This window comes from Odocoileus virginianus, chromosome 27 (assembly GCF_023699985.2).
Source record: "Odocoileus virginianus isolate 20LAN1187 ecotype Illinois chromosome 27, Ovbor_1.2, whole genome shotgun sequence".
NCBI lineage: Eukaryota > Metazoa > Chordata > Mammalia > Artiodactyla > Cervidae > Odocoileus > Odocoileus virginianus.
In genome coordinates this window covers 24,630,657-24,649,890 of record NC_069700.1, presented here as the reverse complement: position 1 = coordinate 24,649,890, position 19,234 = coordinate 24,630,657, and the positions used below count along the sequence as shown (strand labels likewise).

Genomic DNA, 19,234 nt, shown 5'->3' with positions numbered 1-19,234 from the left:
GGGTTTCCCTTACTTTGTGTTACCTATCAGTTCTACTTGGTGATCAACCCATACCAATTTTCATTACTTTGGGTTTGAACATGTCACATCCCTGCCTTCAAATCAAGGATGTTTTTTTGTTCTGTTCTGTCTTCCCCCATCTTCCCTTGTGGCTCAGCTGGTAAAAGAATCCACCTGCAATGTGGGAGACCTGGGTTCAACCCCTGGGTTGGAAATATCCCCTGGAGAAGGAACTGGCAAGTCAGTCCAGTGTTCTTGCCTAGAAAATCCCATGTACAGAGAAGCCTGGAAGACTACAGTTCCTGGGGTCCCAAAGAGTCAGACACGACTTTCTTTCCCCACCTCTAAGACTTAATATTAGTCTTTTGGGTTGAAATCCTAACTCCTACTGGCTTGTGAACATGAGTGACTTAACTGCTTTGGGCCGCAGACTCCCCATCCATAAAAGAAAAATTGAACCCATTACAGTGATGCTGTGAGTAATGAAATAACCAGCACATGAGGACCCAAGAGTAGGCATTTTTCAAGATGGTGGCCGTTACCATCATTAATAGTCTGTGGGACGTGGCAATGGGAACTGTCGACAGGAGGAACCACACCCTGGTTTTGCACCAGGAGAAGCAAGGCTTTGTGGACCATGGCCAAGGCTGTTCCAAGGACCCAAGACTTGCATGGTGAAGTCCAGCCTTTGGCTGGTCTTTGGGGCTACAATAGCCCTGGGTCTATATTTCAGAGAAGCAGCTACTAACAATAGTTCAGAATTCAATATTCTCTGGGTTCAACTCCTCTTAGGGAAGCTTATTCTCATTTTTAAGCATAAATTGTGTCTAATGACTCGCCCTCTCCCCATCAAGATGCCTCTTGTTGCCAGCTGTTGCCCTCAGTCCACTAGGCTTATTTTTGATTATCTCTATTTATAACAATATCTTTCAAAAGAGGATGTGAGGATGCCCATGTCTTTCTTCACTATTCCAGTCTTAAAAAGAAAAAGAACTGCCTCTCCATGTTCTCTCCATTTCATCTCCCAGGGAAGCTCTGGGTCAGTTGGTCTCACTGATTATCTAGTTGGCTTTCTGCCTTGATGCCTTTATAGGGTCTTTTATTATTGACTTTGGAGCTCCTTGTAAGGTACTCCAAAAAAGCATTTTAAAATAGTCTCGAGAGGGCAATTTACATTTTAACTGCTCCTTTCATTGCCCCCCTCAACACTCATACAGTTCCCTTTTCTAGAATTAAGTAACCACATGATAGCTTTTGGGCTCCTTGTCTCTTTTAGATGTTGAACTTGGCCCTGTTTTGGTCTTTATTTATATAGTGATTCAGTGAGAGTTTCATGATGGTTCCCATTCTTCATCCTCATCTTTCTCCTAGTTTGTGTTTTCAGGTTATATGGCATCTTGACAAATCAAGGGCCAAATAGTGTCATCTTGGTCTTTTTTTTCTTTTCTTTTCTTTTTTTTTTTTTGAGTATTCCTCTGAGAATCACTGACACTGTGGTAAGGGGCTGTGCTCAAGGAGTCGTGAGAACATGGGAGGAGGAAAGGAAAGTCTCCATTAACTAATCTAGGATTTAAGACTGAAGCTTTGTCTACCTCTTGGGTTTTATTTTAGAGGTCACAATACTTTGGAGATCATTACCCTTGATATATGGCTTTCTGGGTGGCTTGGTGGTAAAGAATTTTCCTGCCAATGCAGGAGACACAAGTTCGATCACTGGATCATGAAGATCCCCTGGAGGAGGAAATGGTAACTCACTCCAGTATTCTTATCTGGAAAACCCCATGGACAGAGGAGCCTGGTGGGCTACAGTCCATGGGGTCGCAAAGAGCTGGACATGACTTAGTGACAGAGCACTCACGCATTATGGAAATAGACTTGGATTTCAGGTTCTCTCTTGCCACTTTCCTATCACACTTTTACAAATCTCAGTGGGGGACCTGCCAACTTGCCTTTTTCTCTCTTCACTTTATCCACACTCATCTTCCTTAAGGATGGCCCCAACTTTATTCTGAAGTTCAATGAATAGTGAGAATTTCTGGTGGAATATTCCTAATAGAAAATGGCACTTCACATGTCCAATATTAATGCTTCTGAAGCTGTAAGAGAGGACCCTGTCTTGTCCCACCATCAACATACACACACACTTTTCCATGTTATGTTCCCAATACCTTTAAGACTATTCTGGCAGAGTGTACACATAAGGCTTAATCTTATGGGGCCTAAAGTAAAGATTTTTTTAAAAATTTTTGTGTGCTTTATTTAAAGGAGGAATTATACACCCTTTTTTTCTTTCTAATTTAAAAATATACCAAGAAGTCCCAAGGGGATCAACAACTTCCCCAAGAACCAGCTTATACTCAACTCATTTCATGAAGGGGCAGCCTCAGGGGTACACAGCAGATGAATTTCAGAGGAGGAAATAAACACATTTCCCTCTGAAAGAGAGGAAACCTAATGTCAGTAAAGAAAGTGGAATTGTGCACTTAGGAGAGATCTTCAACAAGTGAATAAACAGCCGTCAGGTATATTTCACCTCTCAAACTGAGAAATTGAAAAATGCTACAAATCAATACTGGTGACAGTGTAAAATTAGAAGCACTCATATTCTTCCCATGAGAGAGTAAGGTGAAACACTCTGAATGCAAGGTTAGCAATAGTATATATCAGAAGCCTCAAGATCTGCAACTGAAAAAGAAAAAAGATCTGCAACTGAAACTTTTGATTTAGCAATCTCACCTTCAGAAATCTATTTTAAGAAAAAAGAAATAGAGCTAACAGAGAGTCTCCCCTTTTGGGACTTCATGATAGCATCGAGTATGAGTGAAAAAATTAGTGATACCTTAGAGACCAAATAATAGGAAACTGGTTAAATGGATTATGACACATAAGAATGATGTTGTAGATGAAAGGGGGCTTGGAAAGATGTTCTTGATATATAAGAAAAACATTGAAAGAAACTGTATAAAGAGTATTAGCTGACAATTATCACAATCCCCATCCCCACACTCTGGAAAAAAAAAAAGCAAAGTACTTTCCAGGTAGTGTTAGTGGTAAAGAACTCGCCTGCCAATGCAGCAGATGAAAGAGATGTGGGTTCAATCCCTGGGTCGGAAAGATCCCCTAGGAAGGCATGGCAATCCACTCCAGTATTGTTGCCTGGAGAATCACTTGGACAGAGGAGCCTAGCAGGCTATAGTCCATCAGTTCAGTTCAGTTCAGTCGCTCAGTTGTGTCCAACTCTTTGCAACCCCATGAATTGCAGCACACCAGGCCTCCCTGTCCATCACCAACTCCCAGAGTTTACTCAAACTCAGGTCCATCCAGTCGGTGATGCCATCCAGCCATCTCATCCTCTGTCTTCCCCTTCTCCTCCTGCCCCCAATCTGTCCCAGCATCAGGGTCTTTTCCAGTGAGTCAGCTCTTCATGTGAGGTGGCCAAACTACTGGAGTTTCAGCTTCAGCATCAGTCCTCCCAATGAACACCCAGGACTGATCTCCTTTAGGATGGACTGGTTGGATCTCCTTGTGGTCCAAGGGACTCTTAAGAGTCTTCTCCAACACCACAGTTGAAAAGCACCAATTTTTCAGCGCTCGGCTTTCTTCACAGTCCAACTCTCACTTCTATACATGATCAATGGAAAAACCACAGCCTTGACTAGATGGACCTTTGTTGGCAAAGTAATGTCTCTGCTTTTTAATATGCTGTCTAGGTTGGTCATAACTTTCCTTCCAAGGAGTAAGCGTCTTTTAATTTCATGGCTGCAATCACCATCTGCAGTGATTTTGGAGCCCCCAAAATAAAGTCTGACACTGTTTCCATTGTCTTCCCATCTATTTCCCATGAGGTGATGGGACCAGATGCCATGATCTTAGTTTTTTGAATGTTGAGCATTAAGCCAACTTTTTCACTCTCCTTTTTCACTTTCATCAAGAGGCTTTTTAGTTCCTCTTCACTTTCTGCCATAAGGGTGGTGTCATTTGCATATCTGAGGTTATTGGATATATGCTAAAAAGCAAGCCAAAACAAACACTGGAAAAACCTGTTGATCAGGAAAAGCTAAGTTTATTAGATTTATTTCAATAAAGATGAACACAGAGTCTTGGTAATATAGCAGGAAGGGGAAGCTAGAGGAGGAAATTTAAGTGCTTTAAGTCAGAGCTGAGTGATTGATAACAAGATGGGTCTTACCAGGTAGAGAGCTGGTGGGGATTGAATGATTTATGACAGCTTTGGATTGATGGGCACAGTAAGTTCTGGAAGCACACATTGTTGAGCAAACTGTTGATCTTGATAAGTCAGCCAGTAGTTTCTGGAGCAAATAGCAGTTTATTTTTGCCTAGTTCCAGTATGGTTTGGCACAGAAACAGGAAAATATGTTGTACCCATAATTGTTTATCCTAGAGACAAGAAAGTACATTAGTTTCAGCTGTCAATAGCAGCTCTCTCTTTGTTAGAAATGTTATTCATATTTATGTTTCAATCTCACTAGAAAAAGTCTAGGAAGATAATTACATATAAACTAAAGGTGGCGGTCTCTGGGTGGAGGGGTTATAGGTGTTCTTCTAGTTTCTTTTATTATGTTTATCCGTATTTTCTAAATTTTATCAATGAACATATACTCAGAAAAAAGTATATGTGTAACTCATATTAAGCCAGGTAATTGAGGGCTATAGTATCCAGTATTGCCTTCATGGCAAAGCTTCTAATGTATTTCTAAACATAAGACCAAATCAAGGCAGAATTTTGTTGCCAACTTGAGAAAATGGCTAAATCACTATCTAATCACAACCATGCAATTCAATGTGCATTAGACAACTTTTAATCTTTTCAGACAGACAGATTAGTGCTATACAGACTGTATTAGAAGGATCCATTTTTCAGATGTATATTGAAAGCATATTTTAACAAAAACAGACATGCATTTCTGACCTAGACTCTGTTATCACTCCATTTTCAGAAGGATGATAAAGTGAGGGGTCAGGGGTTCCAAGAAATTGAGAAGTAAGATCCAAGGTGAACCAGAAGTCTAGAGTATGTCTCATGAATCTCCAATCAACCACTGATAAATTTTTTTAAACATTTATTGGAGTATAGTTTATTTTTTAGCGCATCTAATATTTTCGGAGTGCTGGACAGGAGAGGCATGGCATAAAAATTGAATAACCTATGTTCCAGTCCCTGAAAGAGCTTAGTTTTCCAGTGGGAGCTATGAGGAGTGATTGACACACAGGGAACAATTTTAAGTAGCTACAAAATGGCATAAACCAAGCCCTAGGTGGACCAGGATTTGATTTTACACTTGTCTCTATTTGTATTATGCATCTTGTGTGATCTAGACTCCAAGTCCTATAACAAATTCACTGATTTGAAGGCTTGGGATATTGAGATATTCGAGTTAAAGATGGGTTAAGCTCAAACTTTAAAAAATTTCTGTATTTTATATTGAAAATCTTTTCAAAACTTCAGTCTGCTTTACTTTCTGGGTAAATAAATGCAGCTCAATGAAACTAATTGCAGGGCCCACAGGAATTTACTCTGCATTTAGAAGTAGATTTCATTCAATATAGATAAGAAAGACATGAGACTAATATGGATATGAACTCCAGGATAGCCTGAAATTTCTCTGGTGGCTCAAATGGTAAAGAATCTGCCTGCAACATGGGAGATCCAGGTTTGATCCCTGGGTTGAAAAGATCCCCTAGAGAAGGGAATGGCAACCCACTTCAGTATCCTTGCCTGGAGAATCCCATGGACAGAGGATCCTGGTGAGCCTCAGTCCATGGGGATGAAAATGAGCAACTAACACACATACACACAACTTTGAGGGAGCCCTGCCCTCTCAACTCCACACGTGAATTCCTAGTATCTATGTGCTTTCTGGTGATCACCTGTTTCTATTAACGACCACAGTGAAATCTTCCAACAGACCGAAGATACCAATTGGCTGAAATGTCATTCCACTTGAAATAGCACTGTATTATTCATGAATACTCTACATCAAGGATTTCATCCTCTTGTAACAGAGCAGGACCCTATGGGATTTTCCCAGGACTAGGCTCATCCTGTATCCCCTACTTTAGCTCCTTTCGAAGTACCTGTCGTATTGTTGTTGTTGTTTAGTCACTAAGTCGTGTCCAACTCTTTTGTGACCCCATGGACTGTAGCCTGCCAGGCTCCTCTGTCCAGGGGACTTCCCAGGCATGAAAACTGGTGTGGGTTGCCATTTCCTCCTGCAGGGGGTCTTCCCGGCCCAGGGATCAAACCTGGCTTTCCTTCATTGGCCAGTGGATTCTTTACCACTGAGCCCCTGGGGAAGAACCTATTGAATAGATAATAGTATTTGATGCAAATTTCCTGAGTTGTTTTGCAGATGTGAAACCTGCCCCCCCCCCCCCACCACCACCAAATGGAAGATATTAACTACTTGATGACCCTGAGCACAGAACTCCAAGCCTCCTGAAGCCTAAGAGTTGATAAAGTTAACCCTGTGACCCCGCCCTGTTAACTCACCATCAGCCAATCAGAGAACTGGGCACAAGTTGATCACACACCTTGCTACCCTCCCACCACCACCTGCGTAAGCCCGGCTAGCTCAGTCGGTAGAGCATAAGACTCTTAAAAATCCTTTGTCCCTGCAATAAACCTTGCTCTGCTCCAAGCTTCATCATTTGGATTTGTTTAGTCTCATGGGCAAGAGGACTTAGTAACCTACTCCCAATCCCACCAAGGGGAAATTGAGACTCAAAAGGGGCCTTGCATCAAATCACATAATAAGTTAGTGATGGACCTATGATTAAAATTCTGACTATTGTTTTTAATCCTCAGCTTCTTACCTCTCCAAACTGATACCCATGTCTTTTCCCACAAGGTGAAACTTACTGAGGACTCTGGGGGTCTTAGCTACTAGACATGAAAGTAAAACAGACACAGCACACAACATCTTTGAAGTGTATGAGATACTCTCACTTCAAGTTCACCTTCTGGAAATCTCTCTGGAGCAGGGCTCCATTCTCCTCAATGCCAAGCACAGTGATCACCACTTGCATGCCCTTGGTTTCATCATGCAAATGGGCAAGGAAACAAGGTACAAAGAGGTGAAGGCCATGCTCCCAGCTCTTGGGCAACCTGTAGAGGAGACCCTCTGCATTCAAACAACGGGTGAGCCAACTATTGATCTAACTGGCTATGAACAACAACAACACACCTGGCTAATGTATCGTGTAGATTGTTTTTGGCCACTCAACACAATAAACAATGAACACCCTCAGACAGTCTCGGATGTGTTAGAGGACAGGAAATGTAAGATTGGAACCAATTTTAGGGTTTGACAATTCAGCAGCTCTGGGCCCATCAAGGATCCAGGCTGTTCCCACTCTTGCCGCATTTCGGTGTACTATTGCCTTTGCCTGAGGCTCGGCCCTCATGGTCACCAGAGAGCAGCAGCAGCTCCGGACTGCACACCCACATCCCAAGGCAGCCCCAGAGGCAGTGATTTGGGGAGTCATTTCCTAAAGAATATTTCTAAGAATCTCCTGAACAAACCTTCTCTCACAGTACTGGGGGAAACTTGGTCAACAGCCCATTCTGAAACCAACCACAGCCAGGAGGATAAGCTCAGGCCATTTATGATTCACCCTTGAACCTGAGGTTAGAACCATTCTCACCTGAGTCACAGAAAGATGAGGAGGGAGAGGACGGGTGGGGAGGAGGGAGGGAGGGGGAACTAGAGTCCTGAGCCCATCAGAGGAAGACGGGGGTGGTCGGGATGGAGAGAGGACCAGCAACAGCATCTTCTCGGAGCTCCAGGCTGCATTTCCTGCCAGGACTCATCTCCTGAGGCAAGGGTCTGATCCCTTCCGAAGAGATGAGAAGACTTTGTCACAGCATAGAGTGCATAGGGTACTGCTAAGAGCGTTGCAGCATCCAGCAACGTGAACGCTCACAGAGGTACTCCTCGGGTGCTGAGGAGTTGACTGTTGCCTGTTGACTCCAGGTAAATCTTCCTGAGGATTCTGGAGAACTTAATCCACAGTCAGTGACATGATGTTAAGGGTGGGAATTTCAGGTCAGGAAGGCTGAGAGGGTGGAGCCATTGAGGGCCAAGAGAGACCTTTCAGTGCAGGGAAGCCAGTATTCTAAGGTATTAATCACCCTTGCACGGTCACTGCTGGCCCATCCCCAGGTACAAGCCAGGTAGGAAACTGAATTGAGGCCCATGAAGGAACATCAGTATATTTTTTTCACATGACCCTTGGACTACAATAGGATTTCTAGCCTTGCTAAAATAAAAATCCATTTTTAGATGGCTAGGTCAAATGCTTCTTGCTTTCCCTTCTGTTATTCCTCTATCTTTTTTTCTTTTTTTTAATTGAAATGTAGTTGATTATGGGCTTCCCCAGAGGTTCAGCGGGTAAAGAATCTGCCTGCCAATGCAGGAGAAGCAAGAGATGATGGTTCAATCCCTATATTGCAAAGATCCCCTGGAGAAGGAAATAGAACCCACTCTAGTATTCTTGCCTAGAAAATTCCATGGACAGAAGAGTCTGGTGGGGTACAATCCACGGGACACAAAGAGTCGGACACGACTGAGTGCACATGCCATGCCACGCATAGTTGATTTACAAGGTTGTGTTAGTTTCAGGTGTTCAGTATGGTGCTTCAGTTATATATACGTTCTTTTTCAGATTCTTTTCCTTTATAGGTTATTACAATATACTGAGTAGAGTTTCCTGTGCTATACATAGGTCCTTGCTTTTAATCTATTTTATATACACTAGTGGAGGAGGGCATGGCAGCCCACTTCAGTATTCTTGCCTGGAGAATCCCCATGGACAGAGGAGCCTGGTGGGCTACAGTCCATTGGGTTGCAAAGCATCAGACTAAGCAAGGCACAGCGCAGTGTATCTGCTGATCCCATCCTTCTAATTTATACCTCTTCCCTACACTTTCGGTAATCATAAACTTGCTTTCTGTGGGCCTGTTTCTATGCCTGTGGATCTATTTCTGTCTTGTAAATAAGTTCATTTGTATCTTTTTTCTTTTCAGATTCCACACATAAGTGATATCATGTGACATTTGTCTTTGATTGGGCTTATATCACTTAGTATAATCATTTCCAGTCTACCTATGTTGCTGCAAATGGCATTGTTTCATTCTTTTTATTACATGTTTTTTTGGCTGCGCCACGTGGCTTGTGGGACCTTTGTTCCCCCACAAGGGATTGAACATGGACCAGGGCAGTGAAAGCGCCAAGGTCTAACGCCTGGACAGCCAGAGAATTCCCTATTTCATTTTTTAAAAATTTTATTTGCTTTTGTATTTTAAGAAGAATGAACATATTTTCTTCTGTAATGGGAAAATCAAATAACATTTGGAAAAAAGAAGTATTTCATACTCTTTTCAAACAGCATAGGAAATCCCCACCTTCAATAAGACATCTGATGATCGATGTTGTACTATTTGAAAATAAACCAACTTTATTTGAATTAGTCAATACCAATCAAGACCGGAAAACAAATTTATAACTGGTTCAGATTCATGAGGAAAACACTCAGCAATGTCTTCATTAAAAAGGAATTTTACATTATTAAGGCTTAAAAGCAAGTCCTGTTATTTTATCACCACAGTTAAAGGTCTTGAGAAAAATCAAGTGACCATCATTGGGAGTGTTTTTATAAAGTGAAATGTTTGATCTTTTATAAAAGCTAGGCTTCTTTGCTAAATTAGTTAACTCTCCTGCTTATAAAATGGGATAGCCAGGTGGTCAGGAAAGAAAGACAAGTTCAAACATCAGTCAGATACTTTATATTTTAAGCATATGCATAGTCAATATTGCAAAATCTCTATACATAAATATCATAGATGACTGTATCCTTAAAATTATATTTTGTCAAAAAAAAAGATTGCTTTTATAGAAATAGATTAACCCAAGTTCTACAGTGAGGCAATTTTTAATTTTCTTTTTGGTTGAGGAGGGGAACGTTGGATCCATTTCCTTAAGTAACATTAAGTAAGACTATGCACACTTTGGATCATACCTAATCACAAAATGAAAGGATCCTGAAACTAAGCTGGGAGGAGAACAATGACAAAGGGAGTGGATGATGCATTCATAGGAGGGCATGTGTTGTTTGAATTACACGCCAAGAGCCGTGGGTAGAAACCAATGGGCCGCGTGTGCTAGGAGGGTCCCAAAGCCAAGATGTGAACACTTCGGGCCTCACATCAGAACCAGGATGCTTCCCATGCACACTTCTTTTTCTAATGTTCCAGAGGCTTTTAAATGTTATTATTAAAAAAAGGAAGTGATCCCTTGGGAATCATTAATCATGGGTTAATGCTGCTCATTCCAAGGAGAAGTCACCAGCATCTTGGCTCCCTCTGCTGCTGAACTGGCTTCCTGGCCCTTGGAAATAGGAGTCAAAGACCTATGTACTGGATGTCCCCTGCCCCTAGACCAACTTAATTTCAGACACAAACTCTCACTGTTTTCTCTCGATGGAAAACTTACTAGGTAGACCTGTATCTTCCTGACACTGCCTCCTTTTTCATTCTGTTTGTCCAGACCTTGCTGATTTCTAGGATCTTAGATCTTCAGGGTCCATTCCAGATGTGATCCATTCTACAACAATTCTAAGATGCTTGGTCTTGTCTTTCTGCAGAGCGGCCAGTGGGTACAGGTGTTACGAAGTATTTCCGTTGTTTCATTTGACAAACGCTAGAAAATTCAGCCCAGGAAAACTCCTTCTTGGCATGGCCTCTTTCTAATGAAAAGATCAAGCATTTCCATGGCCCCACCAGCAAGATAAGTGAACACTGACGACAGTGTCATTTCTTGGGAAGACGAAACTAGTTTGAGACCTGTGGTCAAACAAACCAATGGAGTGTGGGTTTCACTTTTCAAAACAATATTGTTTGTTCAAAACAAGACAGCCAAACTCATACTGGTGATTCTGAAGTGTCAGGTAATAAAGGTGCGCGATAGAAGGAGCTATGTGCTGGACCAGTCTGGATTTTACTGATCCAGCTCATCTTTTATAGCTGTTAAAATCTTATCCAATACACTCTCTCAGGGCAACCTGAGAGGCAGGCAGGACTGAGAAGATGGGTAAATTCAACACAATTGTTCTGAATGTGATTCTTATTTCTCCCTCTGCCTCACATTATGCCAACCCACCAAAAAAAAAAAAAAGTGATGTAAAAACCAAAGAAGAGAAATAAATCTAGAGTAAAATAGAATCTCAACCCAAGTAAATCCCCTCTTACTGCCACTGAGATGCTTTTTGAGGTATTGATATGCATGCCAGACCAATAACAAGGGTCATTTCCCATCTCAACACTCTGGAGTTCAGGGTCAAACTGCAGACCTTCAATACTCCCTGAGCTGATTCTGGGGACACCAGAGGACCTTTACACAGTGTGGTTGGGAGATGATATGACAAGGTTATGGCCAAAACCCAGGGAGACTGAAGCATGTGGAGAAAAATCTCTTTGGAAAAGAATCATCATAAGGCAATATTATTTAAAAATACTCTGATAAACCTGTCATAGACGTTTAAGCTCTAAATCAATAGTCGGTTGCATCATATGATTCTACTGCTGCAATAAAAAGATATTCCTGGACTGAGTACCAGGAAATGTCAACCATCTATAACTCCTCTCCCTCTGTTAAATGGTTACCATGGGTCATATAACTGCTCCAACCCCACCCCTGTGCCCTAACATGGTTACTGATGTAAAACTAAGTCAACCACAGAAGGAACAGCTAGAACCAACAATATTGATTTAGTTTGGCTTGTTTGTTTTTAAAGGCTGTGTTTAAAGACTTGCCAATTGCTGGATTCTGAATATCCAGTGTCCTCAGTGTTCAAAAATCCTCAGTGGGAGGCACTCTGTCTCGGGTGCTACTCCACCTGGGGAGCTTCTCTGCCTGGGCATCCTGCCATTTTCACTGTCGCTCACTGGCTGTGCTTCTCAGGTATACCTCAAGAACAGCACCTTTCTGGGTCTTGGGAAAGTCAACTGCCTCTTAGATCATCGCCCTTATGCTGTGATGTTCAGGGAAGGGTCTCTGACGACAACAGGATTTCACACTAATGAACAGGCCTTTGGGATCATTTAAGCATTCATCTCCCATGAGACCAGCATGAGGCTTTCCCCTATTGTCAGAAGGACTGTTTCCTCATCAGTTCGCCTTTTCAAACATCTCCAGGGACAAAGTTATCAGGGAGTCCTGCAAAGGTTCCCTTAGAGGAGGAAATGAATCAATTCTTTCTGCTTCTGAATGAAAGGTCTCGGGCTTACAGGATGCCCCACCGAGAAATGGCATCTTTCTCCCTGGGCTAAAGGAGACCCCCTGCTTCTACCCCTCTGCTCTGATCATTGGGTCCCCTTTCTCTCCAGAGATCCCTGGAGGCAGGTAGGTCCAGATGTTACTTGGGTTAGAACCTCATGATGTTTCTACAGGAAGGCCCCATGCTGTCCTGCCCTCACTGAGCAGAGAGCCAAGTCCTGGGGTTTTCGAGCACTTGGGAGCCTCGGCCTCCATCAACAGGCAACACAGAAGGAAGGATTGTTGAAGGTGAGGGTCTGCAGCGGGTGACTTTCTCCCAGGGCATTCATGGCAAGAGGGAGCTGATGACTAGCTCATTTTTCTTCGTTTCCTCTGCACAGGTCCCTGGGTTCAGGCAGGATAAGCTTTTAAGGTGAAACTCAAGGAGAATGACTACAGAGTGAAATATTAGCTAAAAATCAGCTTCCTCTTTTTCATCGGGCATTTGAGGCAGATGGTAGGAAAATTTACCCAGATGCCTATGTATTTTTTCTCTGAGTTTAAACCACATGGTTTCCCAATCAGAAAGGCCCACGGACTTTCTTCCTAAGGTTTCACGATCAAGCCACCTCCTAAATGTATCTCTTGCATGTCAGAGGCTGAAGCTGAATCAGAGAGCACCCAGCTAGCAGACCCACATCCAGGAACAACTTGAAGAAGCTGAAGAGTCATTTTTGGTCAATTGTTGGTATTTTGCCATGAAGATGGCAGCTACATGATATCACTGGTTCGAGACTTAGATCATAAGAGAAAAGATCTATCTAAAAGATTCCCAGGGAACACTGAGCCTCATACAAAGATCTGAGCCTCGTGCATCCATCCCCCCACCCACCCCCACTCCCATCTGCTTTCTCAGAGACCAAAATTCAATTGTGGATAAACATAGTCAAACCCAGGCATGTAATCCCCAATGAAACCACTCCCATAAGCAAGCAAACCCCATGGCTGGTAGACCCCACGGGCCTTTTGGCATCAACACTCCTCCCCTCCCCTCCCCTTCCCAGTCACCCCAGTTTGGAATGGCATGCTAATTTCCCTTCCTGGCAAGGCCTAGACAGATAAGCACAGAGATCAGCATCAAGCCAAGTACGTGATAGCATCAGACTGCGCCCAGCCCTGCAGAAAGCTGAGGCTGTCTGAAATAGTTTTCTAATCTTGCCTTCAGTGCCCGAAGTGACAAGAGTGCCAGAAAGTGGTGAGTGACTGGAGGTGTGTCTAACAGGTGCCCAGACCCACGTCTGCCCCATCCACTCTCATCTCCCCTAACACAGCCCTGCACCTCTTTCTAATAAGAACTAAGACGGTGTTTGGCCTTGGAGTTACTGACAAAGAGGAGGGTGGACGAGGACAGCATGTTGCAGGTTTCTAATGCATCTGAAGAGATATTTCAATATTGGCAAAAGGGGCCAGTGACAATCCCACAGACAGGGCTCCCCCAGGCACCGACCCCAAACACACGGAATCCAGTCCAGGTCCGAAAAGGCTGACAGCTTGACCGTTTCTCTCATTTCTGCTTGCAGGATTCCTGTCTGACCAGAGGGGGCTGGCGCTGACTTTGGTCAAAGACAGCAGGCGGGGGTGGGGGGGGATGGGGGGGGGGTGGGGGGGGGTGGTTCCAATGATGCCGGTAAGATGTGGCCTGATGGAGACAGAAGTTTCCAGAGGCAGCATGGAAGAGGAGTGTGTGAAGCCAGAGTCCTCAGGGAGAGGTGGAGTCCTTCTGCAGCAGCGATGGGGCGAGATGGCCAAGTTCAGGATCGGCTGAGGCGCTTGGCCACGTCCGCGTAGGCCAGCTCGATCTCGCTGTCGGCCGCGCAGGTGTTGGTGAACTCGTCCCGGGCATAGGCATTCTTGAGGTACCGCCAGAGACCCGTCATCTCAGCCGGGAAATCATAGTTGCGGTACTTCTTGGCTACAATCTGCAATAGAGATGGTGTTAAAGCGTGAAATAGATCACCGGGAAGTGTCAGTGATGTGGCCCCGTGTGTGCACAGCGCGGAGACCCTCCACGTGTCCCCTGGGGTCAGCAGCAAGACGTTTGTTGCGCAAGGTGATGGTGCTGCATTTTTAATGCAACACTGTTTGTTTTATTTATCCTGCGCTGTTTTATTTATTTAGTTGTATTACATTTTCCCAAGCAACTATGATTTGTCCTCTGATCTAGTAATTCTGCTTCTAGGTATTCCTTTCCTTAGGAAATATCGTGAGTGTACAAGAAGATTTAGCTTCTTATAAATAGGAATACAGGACTATTTGGAAATAGCAAAAAAAGGTACCCAACACAAATGTCCAACAACACATGAGTGGATAAATATGTTGTCATATATACATGCAGTGGCATACCGGAGAGCCATGCAAAATGATGCTGCAGAGGAAATTGCAGGGACTTGAAAAATGCTTCAAGAGACTGTTCAGTCGGAAGTACAGTATAAAGCATTAGAAGAAATGTGTATGTTGAACAGAAGTATATACACCAATCTGTTAGCAGAAGATATGTCTGACTGATAGAATTACAGACAACTTTTTTCTTCCCCCATCCAGCCTTATCTACAGAAGGGAATACAAAGCAAAAAATATGCAAGTTAGATGCTGGAATGCATATGGAGCTTCAGGGTATGTGGAGGTGAACAGATGGTGATTTCTGTTCTCTCCCTCATCTGCCACACTCGGGGATGTGGACCTGAGCCTTCTGGGGAAGTGGTGTTTGTATTGAAAGACACGGTAGCATAGTGGTTAAAAGTGTGGGCTCTGGATCCCAGTTGACTGGATCTGTAATCCTGACCCCATTACTTGACAACTGTGTGATCTTGGACTAGCTACATAACTTCTCTGACCCCCAAATTCTTTTTCTCTAAAATGGAGATAATAAGATGACCTATTTTGGAGTAGTAAATTTGTTAATATATATAAAGTGATCTGGGGGAGGTGCTGGCTTTAAGTGCTCAAGAAACATTATCTAATGTCAGAATTCATTGAGACCCATCACATCTTCTTTATCCATTCATCTGTCAATGGACATTTAGGTTGTTTCATGTCTTGGCTATTATATAGTTCAAGTTTTGATCATTCCAAACTCTTCACTTTGCCCCCTGCCCTGAAGAAGGAACCATAAGGTACATTTTACATTTTGCCTCCCTAGTTCTTAGGTACTTAGCACTTCTTTATATTAAATTCTCTTGGTTAAAATAACTGGTTTGGGGAGGTCAGTACTGAAGCCACCAGGATAGGTGTGGCCAATGAGCACAAGTGATGGGGTCAGGGTCCTTGGACAAAGCCCTCTCTTCACTGCAAGACGAAGGGGCCTTTGGCTTGCCCACAGCCTTAAGAAGAAGCTGTCTTGGGTCAGGAGCAAATCTATGCAGGGGTGGAGGCTCCAATGAGGGAAGCAGCTTGAAACTTCCAGAGAGAATGAAAAAAAGCCCACAGAATACAAATCGGTGCAGCCACTATGGAAAACATATGAAAGTTTCTCAAAAAACTAAAAACAGAACCATCATGTGATTTGGTAATTCCATTCCTGATTACATATCTTTTAAAAAAATGAGAATACTAATTTGAAAAGATACATTATCTCCAATGTTCATAAAAGTACTATTTACAATAGCCAAGACATGGGAGAAACCTAAATGTCCATCAACAGATGAATGGATAAAGAAGATGTGATACGTATACACAATGGAATACTACTCAGGCATGAAAAAGAATGAAATTCTGCCATTTGCAACAACATGGAGGGACTTAGCATTATGCTAAGTGAATAAGTCAGACAGAGGGAGACAAATCATGTATGTCACAATTTACATGCGGAATCTAAAAAAGAAAACTAGATACAGAGAACAGACTAGTGGTTACCAGAAGGGAAGGGTGAACCAGAGGTAGGGCATTAAGAGGCACAAACTACTGTGTATAAAATAAGCTATAAGTGTGTATTGTATAATACAGAGAATATAGTCGGTATTTTATAGTAACTATACACGGAGTATGGGCTTCCCTGGTGGTTCAGATGATAAAGAATCTCCCTGCAATGCAGGTTCGATCCCTAGGTAGGGAAGATACCTTGCAGAAGGGAATGGCAACCCACTCCAGTATTCTTGCCTGGAGAATTCCATGGACTGAGAAAGGAGCCTGGAGGGCTACAGGCCATGGAGTCACAAACAGTCAGACAAGACGGAGTGACTTCCTTATCACCATACATGGAGGAGAGCCTTTAAAAATTGTGAATCACTGTTGTACCCCTGTAACTTATATTGCACATGAACTATACTTCAACTTAAAAAATGGAGAAAAGGAAAGAAAAAGAGCCATAATAAGGTCAAGACATCCATTAAAAAAAAAAAAACTGATCCATGGGTCGGCCTTGAGTCTCTTGGGGCTGGAATTCATTTTCAGGTTTTTAAAGGATATAATTTGAGCTTGAAAACAACAGAGATGCAACATATGAATATATATTTGTGTTTATATGTATAGCTCCCTACAGGTCCCTGTGCCATGTGAGGGTCCGGGGGTGGGGTGGGGAACAAGGGTCTTGGGGGCAGCGACAAGTGTCCCACACGCCCCTCCCTGCCCGGATCCATACACCCTGAGCTTGACCAGAGCTGGTTCCTTCTTCACATGTTGGCTCGAGCCAGGAGATGAGAATAGGAGTCAGCCAGACAATGAAAGTTCAAACCAGGCTGTCAGCGAGCAGCAGGGCCAGAGCAACTCGGCCTCCAAGGATGCAGATAAGCTGAAGGAAAGCCAATGAAAGAGAGAGAGGGGATGTGCGCGGAAGAAGCTCTGACGTCTGCAGGAACCTCCATGCTCATGTTCTGAATTTGCTTTCATATGAAAACAGTTAGCTCCCCCAGCCCAGATTAAGTCTTGGCGTCTGAAGCCAAACTGGAGGTCTGACTTGGCTCTCCTTTCACGTTTTCTGCACTTCAGAGGTTTGCCAGGGCTCTGGGCTCTGATAAGCTGGATCAGCAGAAATCCAAGGAGATGGGAAGCAAGGCCCAGCCTTTGTCCTTTTGTGGGTCATCCTCCTTCCAATCTCCAGCTCCTCCAAGTGAATAACACACTGAACATCATTCAAGGATGGGTGTAACTGGGAGTCTAGGGCTGGAAGGAACTGGAGGAACTGGAGGATGAAGTGTGGGGCCTGGGAGGTCCATTTGTCTACCTGATTGGACACATGATTCTTGATTGGGTGGTCCAACCACGTGTGACTGAGAGATGGGGAGGAAGAGAGGGTAAGAGGTGAGAAGGAAAATAATCATCCACACCTCTTCTTTTAGAGAAGAGAAAAACGACTTCCCCAAAGAGGAGACGACTTGTCCCAGCTCCTGCTGCTAGACGTGGTGTCTCTTGGACAGCAAGGACATCAAACCAGTCCATCCTAAAGGAAATCAATCCTGCATATTCATTGGAAGGACTGATGCTGAAGCGCCAATGATTTGGTCACCTGATGTGAAGAGCTGACCCATTGGAAAAGACCCTGCTGCTGGGAAAGATAGAGGGCAGGAGGAGATGGGGACAACAGAGGATGGGATGGTTGGATAGCATCACTGACTCGATAGACACGACTCTGAGCAAACTCCGGGAGTTGGTGATAGATAGGGAAGTCCAGCATGCTGCAGTCCATGGGGTTGCAAAGAGTCAAACATGACTGAGCAACTCAACAACAACGACAGAACTTGAGTCTCTGGACTTCTAGAATGGCGTTCTTCCCATGACCTCACTCTGATAATGTTACTGATAGAATCATCACCCATAATGGTGCCACTTTGTCCTCAGGAAAAGGGAATAAAGGATGTTTTGGAGGTGGGGTGAGCATGCAGTTATTAATAACTTCAAAGACATACAGCTTGGTGAGACTTACAAATCACCATCAGCTTGGCCCTGAACCCCAAAGTGTCTTCATATGAATGGATTGCATTTGCTCTGCCCATCACCCTGGCAAGCATGATTCCCTCCCAGTCTCCAGCCCTGATGCATCCCTTGGGAGCACCAGGGCAAGCACAGCCTATGTTTTCAACTCCAACTGGTGTGTGCTCTGAATGCAGGGTTCTGATTTCCAGCTCAGGACATCAGCCGAAAACCAACAGGCAGATATCCAGCTGATAAATGATTGCATCTGATTCTCCTTAGTGACGGGTGGAAAGCAACTGAGCATCACAAGCTAGGTGATCAAATGGTCAACCAATGAGTGTTAATCAAAGGGCCACCATGTACCCACCATTAGGCCTGGAGAAGACCTATCCTCACAGAGCTTTTTGTCTGACTGAGACAGTAAGATATCAACACGTGTAGAAATAGAGAGCAGTCTGGCTCTACAATCTTACTGTCTTTTTCTCTGGACTGATGAGGGTCAGAAAAGGATGTACTAGAAAACAAACTTATGGTTCTCAAAGGTGATAGTGGGAGAAGGGGAGATAAATTAGGAGGTTTGGAATTAACATAAATGCACTTCTATATATATTAATAAAATATCTAAACAAGGGCCTACTGTATAGCACAGGGAACTATACTCTAGTATCTTATACTAACCTATAATGGAAAAGAATCTGAAAAACAACATATATACATGTATATGTTATGGTTGCTGTTATTCAGTTGCTCAGTCCTGTCTGACTCTTTGTGACCCCAAGGACTGTAGCCCGCCAGGCTCCTCTGTTCATGGTATTTCCCAGGCAAGAATACTGGAGTGGGTGGCCAACTCCTTCTCCAGAGGATCTTCCCAACACAGGGATCAAACCCAGGTCTCCTACATTGCAGGCAGATTTGTTACCATCTAAGCCACCAGGGATGGAGAAGGAAATGGCAACCCACTCCACTGTTCTTGCCTGGAGAATCCCAGGGATGGGGGAGCCTGGTGGGCTGCCGTCTATGGGGTCGCACAGAGTTGGACACAACTGAAGTGACTT

At 43.6% G+C, this 19,234-nt stretch overlaps 1 protein-coding gene across 4 annotated transcripts in view; it reads right to left on the bottom strand.

The window, feature by feature from the left end:
* Positions 1-9,451: 9,451 nt before the first annotated feature.
* The window catches only part of CLIC5 (chloride intracellular channel 5), a 192,084-nt gene continuing 182,301 nt past the window's right edge, over positions 9,452-19,234 (bottom strand). For all 4 annotated transcript variants that reach the window (XM_070456351.1, XM_020894540.2, XM_070456352.1 and 1 more), the window contains one exon: positions 9,452-14,251. In XM_070456351.1, coding sequence (XP_070312452.1) covers positions 14,084-14,251 — 168 coding nt within the window. In that variant the 3' untranslated portion in view covers positions 9,452-14,083. The remainder of the gene's footprint in view (positions 14,252-19,234) is intronic.